The sequence below is a fragment of the Centroberyx gerrardi genome, chromosome 12, assembly GCF_048128805.1.
Source record: "Centroberyx gerrardi isolate f3 chromosome 12, fCenGer3.hap1.cur.20231027, whole genome shotgun sequence".
Classification (NCBI taxonomy): domain Eukaryota; kingdom Metazoa; phylum Chordata; class Actinopteri; order Beryciformes; family Berycidae; genus Centroberyx; species Centroberyx gerrardi.
In genome coordinates, this window is record NC_136008.1 from 11,400,436 (window position 1) to 11,406,506 (window position 6,071).

Genomic DNA, 6,071 nt, shown 5'->3' on the forward strand with positions numbered 1-6,071 from the left:
CCCAGTACCGTCAGCAGATGGCGGTATTTGTATCGTCTAGGCAACAGGAAGACTAGACTAAACCGCTCCACATCACATCCGTCGAGTGGCAGCCAGCAACAACAGAGCAGAGGGAGTCCGCCTAACTTCAGTTGTGAGTATATTTAGGTAAATGAGTAATATTTTATATCTCTGAAATGTTTTCCTTCGATGCGTATGAAACATTCACCCACCCACCTAGACAGTGCTGAGATGTAATTAAAGAAATGTTAATGTTTATCTGTCTGGGCCGCCGGAGTGTAACTACACGTAACGGCAGCAGTGAAGCAAACCAAGCTAGCTCTTTTCAACACCCAGCAAAGTTGTCTTTTACAGCATTAATTATTTTTACATGTGTTGTACAAATTTGGATAACGTCAGCTAAGTTACAGTACAGCAGTCGTTGGCCAGTAGTTGCCTGAAATTGTCTTGTGGTATTTTGTGATGTGGCAGTTGCCAAGCCCTTTGTTGACTAACATTTTCCATGACATAATTATGTCTATTTAGCATTCCCAGCCTGCGTGAATGACAGGCGTCAGCGTGTGAAGTCTGTGTGAATGAACGAAATGGCATTCACACATGTTTTTCTTTGTGCACTTAATGTTACTTGGCAGCAAGCAGTCCATAGATGCCATCTGGAGCTCCGAAGGGAGAGAACTGCCTCGTAGACATGGACAGCAAGGCTGGAGATTTGTTCAGTGCTGATGAGGCTCAGCCGACTGGCACGGGTGGAGCAGGGATCATGGCAAAGTAAGAGCTTCTGTACTGTGGTGTTTTTTTGTTTACCAAGTGCCTCAAACAGAGCAGGGCTTCTGGTTAGACTAAAATCAGTTGTACTTGGGGTCTTTAGTAATGATATTATGAAGAAGACTCAGTGATCTTATGTAGCTCAGTGGGTAGAGCATGTTACTAATTTTGTTGGGATTATGGGTTCAATTCAAAGTCATGATGGTGATCCTATGTCAAGTAGTAAAATTGAGAAGCTTGATTAAAGTGTCAATTTTTCATACTTCAGCAGAACCATATCTGAATCTTCCAATCCTGGCATTTCATTGTTGATTGCCTATATGCAATCAAAATTCTTACACCTACAAGTTAAACTGAAAACTGTAATTTAATTAGGTATGCATCCTGTGTGTGCATCCATACTTTATATTTTGAAAAAGTGTTGGCTCGGATTTTGAATGTTCTGTTCATCTAGACATTTCACTTGCTTGAACCACCTCTATTTCCCCAAGAGTTTGGATCAGTAAGATTCTGCTGTAGTCTTGTCTGTCAGCCTGACTGGCACATGCACATCTTCACTTTTTTTGGGGGGGAGAATGCCCTTCCAGGTCTATTTTGAGCTTTCCTTTACAAAGTTTCTCCCCTTCTACATTGTGAAAATACAGTTAATACTGTTTATCAGTGTGTGATGTGGACTAATGGCATTAAATATTACATCTCCCTATGGATACACAAATGCCTTCATGGGTTCTTACAAGGTACAGATAATGTACTAACAATGCAACCAGACTCTCTTCATGTTTGTTTGCAATATAAATGTATTAATTGATACGATTTTATCTTGATCCAAAGATGGACAGATATGTAAAAACACGGCTAATGCATCATGACAGGTTTACCAAAATACAAAACGGATATATAGATTTACCTCATCAACAATCCAAAGGTTAAGTCATTTGGATGGGAATGCACAAGCTTTGGATAAGTATGCATTCCACTGTGGTACTACTTGTTATTATTATTGTGTTTAATACTCAGTGTCTCTCTGCCTTATTTCACAGGCTCTGGCTCCCCAAAGGCTTCTCAGCCAGCATGGCTAAAGAGTGGATTGAGAGGCGTCGAGTGTCCATTCGACCATGGGCTAGCTTCGTGGACCAGCGCAAGTTCTCCAAACCCCGCAACTTTGGGGAGTTGTGTCAGAGGGTGGTGAGGAACGTGGACACTTACAACAGCAACTACACCTTCATCTTCCTGGGTCTCATCCTCTACTGCATGTAAGGACAGCAGAGGTTTTTGCGTTTTTGTCAGTTGAAATGTCACAAGACCAAAATTTGTGGGGAAGACTAATGGACGCTGAATTTTGATGATGGTGCTGTTTCACATGAAATGATATTTGGTCATGTCTTTGCATTTCGAGAACGCAGTCTCGCCATCTCTTTCAACCAAGGTAGACATTACAAAAGAGAAATAGAATTATTTATTTATTTTTATTTAACCTTTATTTAACCAGGAAGTCCACTTGAGATTCAGAATCTCTTTTACGAGGGAGACCTGGCCAAGACAGCAGCAAATAAGGAGTAGAACAGGAGCAATTAAACATTATAAAGACAACAAGACAAAACAAGTAGATACATTATAAAACAATAAAACAGTGAGTTAAAACACATAACACGTCTGACCCAACAGAGAGACAGTCACAGAGACAGGGGGCAGTGAGGAAACAACCTATAAAAAGCAAGAGCAGAGTCCGATTGACTTGGATGACTTGGAGAATGGAAAATCTGTCTGAAATGAATATGATTTAAAAAGTAGACTAAGATATATAAATAGCCAGGAGACTAACTGAAACAAAATAATAATAAACACCAAATCGACTGCACTCCTGATACCCTTCTCCTGTTGTCTCCCTCAGTATCAGCTCTCCCATGCTGCTGATTGCCTTGGCTGTGTTCGCTGGTGCCTTCTACATAATCCACCTCAAGTCCCTCGAGTCCAAGCTGGTTGTCCTTGGTAAGTAAAGCTACCATATATGCCTTACAAACCTTTTCAGAGTACCTGCTGAATACATTGAATACTTGAAAAACTTGAAAATACTTGACCCATCTCGTATTTTGTGTGGGTGTGGCGATGTAAATAAAGCCTAGACAGTAGTTCAAATATTTGACACCATATTTGTACTGTAAGTAGGTGCGTCATTTTGTGAAATGTAAACAAAAACTGGACATTCATCTCTGCCAGAGTCATCCTCAACATTTTATTAGCAACTCAGCCTTTCACAAGCAAGGAAACATGGAAAAACACTTTGATGGCAGTTAGATTCCATGCATGTCTCCAGTGATGACGGGTGTCTCCATAATGTGTTTAGAAATATACAGATGCCTTGACTTTAATTCTTTGCATTTATGAAGATAGTCTGACAAAATATAAATATCTCCTTTAGACTTTGTTAATTGTTTTCCCCAGTCATAAATGGAAGAGGCAGCACAGAACCACTGCCAAGGATTTAACGTCAAGTCAGTGTCATGATTTTGTTTTTCTCCTTTTCAAATCTGTGTTTCTTGTCAACCAGGTAAGGAGCTGACTGTCCCTCACCAGATGAGTCTGGCCGGAGCCGTCTCTCTTCCTGTGTTCTGGTTGGCCGGGGCTGGAGCTGCAGTCTTTTGGATTCTGGGTAAGACAAGCGTCATTAGTTGTTTTAACAGCACTTCTCTATCATACGTGATCATTCTAGGGACACAGGTATAGTTGTTACAGTCTTGTCAGGTCGCTGTGGCTCCTCACTATTGAATGTTTGTAATGCTAGTGATGCATTGAAGCACATTCTACTGCATTCATTGCAAGTCTCTCTGGATAAGAGCGTCAGCTGAATATACGCACTCCATCTTAGAAAGACCCCCTTCCTCACTCCTCTTTCCCCCACATTAGCCTTTCCATCTGTCATTTCTCTTGTCAGGAGCGACGCTGTTTGTGATTGGCTCTCACGCTGCGTTCCGTGAGCTGGAGGGATCCGACATGGATGAGCTCCTCATGGAGCCTGTGTGAAGACCAGGCTGAGCTCCCACCTTGCTGGAGCATGACCTTGTAGGTGCTGGTCTGCGATCAGTTTGACCCTATGATAATGTTAGCCCAGATGGGTGGAGGAGAAACTGGTTCTAGATCTGTTCCTAAGCTAAATGTGTACCCTGTATTCCCACAATTTACTCATCCCGATGTACCTTGAACGCACCTTGTCTTGCCTCTGAAGTAGTTGTTGTTACAGACAGACCCAGCCCTTTTCATAACTCTGATATTCAAATAATATGCCATATGCACAAAGAATGCCCTTCTTAATGCGTATTTAAGCACATTGTGTACAGACGATATGCCTTTTTCTTTATATATCATACCTTGGATGCCTATCATTTGTGTCAAATAGCCTACATGTTCCCTGCAGCTTCCCTTGTACAGTGACATCCCTTTCAACTTTTTAATCAGTGGATCGCTTGTGCTGGTCAATATTACCTTCTGCTGTAGATATCTTGGAAAATGGCTTCTGTGTCTGAAATGTCTGACAATAATGCTCATTTCTTATGTAAAGATAATGTATACATACAATGCAATGATCATAATTGTAAACTGCTTAAAATTGACTTTTGCTTTCCAAGGGAAAAGTGCCATTTAAAGCTTTAAAAAATGTATATTTCTTATCATGATCATGCAAATTAATTTTGAACAAAACCAATTTGGTATTTCAGGTACCTAATATAGATCAGTTGATGAGAAGACATCTTAAAAGGTCAATACTTAGTAATGGTATTTTGTATTTGGGATAATATGGTACATTGCTGACTGTTAAGTATATGCATTTATCAGCTCTGCTTTTAGCTTTTACATCTCAAGGTCATTGTATAATCTTTATGGAATGTTTCTTTTTCAAAATACAATGTAATTCATTTTTTTACATTTCAATGCAAGTTGAGTGTTTTTTTTGTATTCTAATGACATTTGGGAAGTGCAATAAACTCCTGATATAACAATGGATCATCACTGGTTCTTTTAAGGATTTAGGAAGTCCAGTCACTGTGTTCTACCTCTAATCGATAGTACTTTGTGCCTTTCAATGAGAACTACACTTGACTTTTGTTTGTGCATGCATGGCAGGAGATGGAGTGAACTCAGTGGCCCCCTAGCACTTAGTCTTTACATTTTCTCATTATTCCGCCCCAGTCTGAATACACAGTGGAATAGGACAGTTCCAACCCTTGTGGCTCCTCTCCTCTGTCTCTCGCACACCAAATACTGCAGTGCTCACCAACCCCCTCTTGTCCCCCTACGGTCCCCCTCTTGTCCCCCTCTTCATGTGACCCCTGTGACCTGTGCTCTGTGACAGCACAGCAAGAGGACCCCATGCTCAGGTTGCCATGGAGATGACCTTGGAGGGCCCCCGTCACGCACACACACACATACACGCACTCATCCACAGACACACTCGCTTACACACTGCGGCAAAGGCGAGCGATCGATATTCTATTATACGGAGGGTGGCGAAGGGGGAGAGAGAGAGAGAGGAGAGTCGCACTGCAGTGAGCTCACTGCAGAGACACAAGGGAAATTAGAGAGAGGGTGGGAGTGTGAGTGTGTTTGTCAGAGAGAGTGACACAGAAAGTGGGTGTGCATGTGTGTGTTTGAAACCGTGTGTGTGTATGCATGAGAGGGAGAGTGTGCATTTGTCTTTGGATAATAATAACGGTGGAGTTGTGCCAGGAAGTTTTATTTCCCCACTCAAAGGGACACATGTCCTAAGTTTTCACAGGTTATTGCAAGGTGACCCCCTCAGAATACCCGATCCTTATCCCTCCCGTTATAGAATACTATATCATGTGTGATTTCTTTAATCTGTGCGCTAGTCAGACAATAAGAGGTTCATTTAAAATAGATGACCCTTTTGGGAGAAAGAGGCAACACAATTACAGTTTATTCCCTCGAGATGAAAGATATGAAGAGTTGCGGTCTATTTACAGGGATGGAACATTTACGTTTTTTCAGGATTTCATTGTTTTTTTGGGGGTTTTTTTGACAGTCAAAGTCCCATTAATTTCAAAAAGGACATTACTGCCACTTACTTTTTCTTGCTTTTTGTGTTCCTGATCACATCACTATGTACTATTTGCTGTTTCTGAAGGGAGTTTTGCAAAACCAACGAACATTAGTGGAATAAATATGGCTAAAAGTCCTATCCTGTTATCATCAGACTGTCCTGTCCACAGTGTGTCCCATGCTGAAGCTCATCTGTGTCGATGCCAGACAAGGCTAACACATTTACTTAGTGGTTTGGTGCATTACCCTGG

The 6,071-nt window shown here is 41.4% G+C and overlaps 1 protein-coding gene across 2 annotated transcripts; it reads left to right on the forward strand.

Annotated features, from left to right (window-relative positions):
• Window positions 1-29: 29 nt before the first annotated feature.
• Window positions 30-4,745, forward strand: rabac1 (Rab acceptor 1 (prenylated)). 2 transcript variants are annotated; one of them, XM_071909254.2, is made up of 6 exons: window positions 30-147; window positions 633-768; window positions 1,806-2,018; window positions 2,657-2,754; window positions 3,314-3,415; window positions 3,698-4,745. In XM_071909254.2, the coding sequence occupies exons 2-6, from the start codon at window positions 647-649 to the stop codon at window positions 3,784-3,786; spliced, it is 624 nt and encodes a 207-aa protein (XP_071765355.1). In that variant the 5' UTR covers window positions 30-147; window positions 633-646; the 3' UTR covers window positions 3,787-4,745. The 2 variants fall into 2 exon arrangements, with proteins under 2 accessions (XP_071765355.1, XP_078143336.1); XM_078287210.1 differs by having other exon boundaries at window positions 86-133.
• Window positions 4,746-6,071: the final 1,326 nt, after the last annotated feature.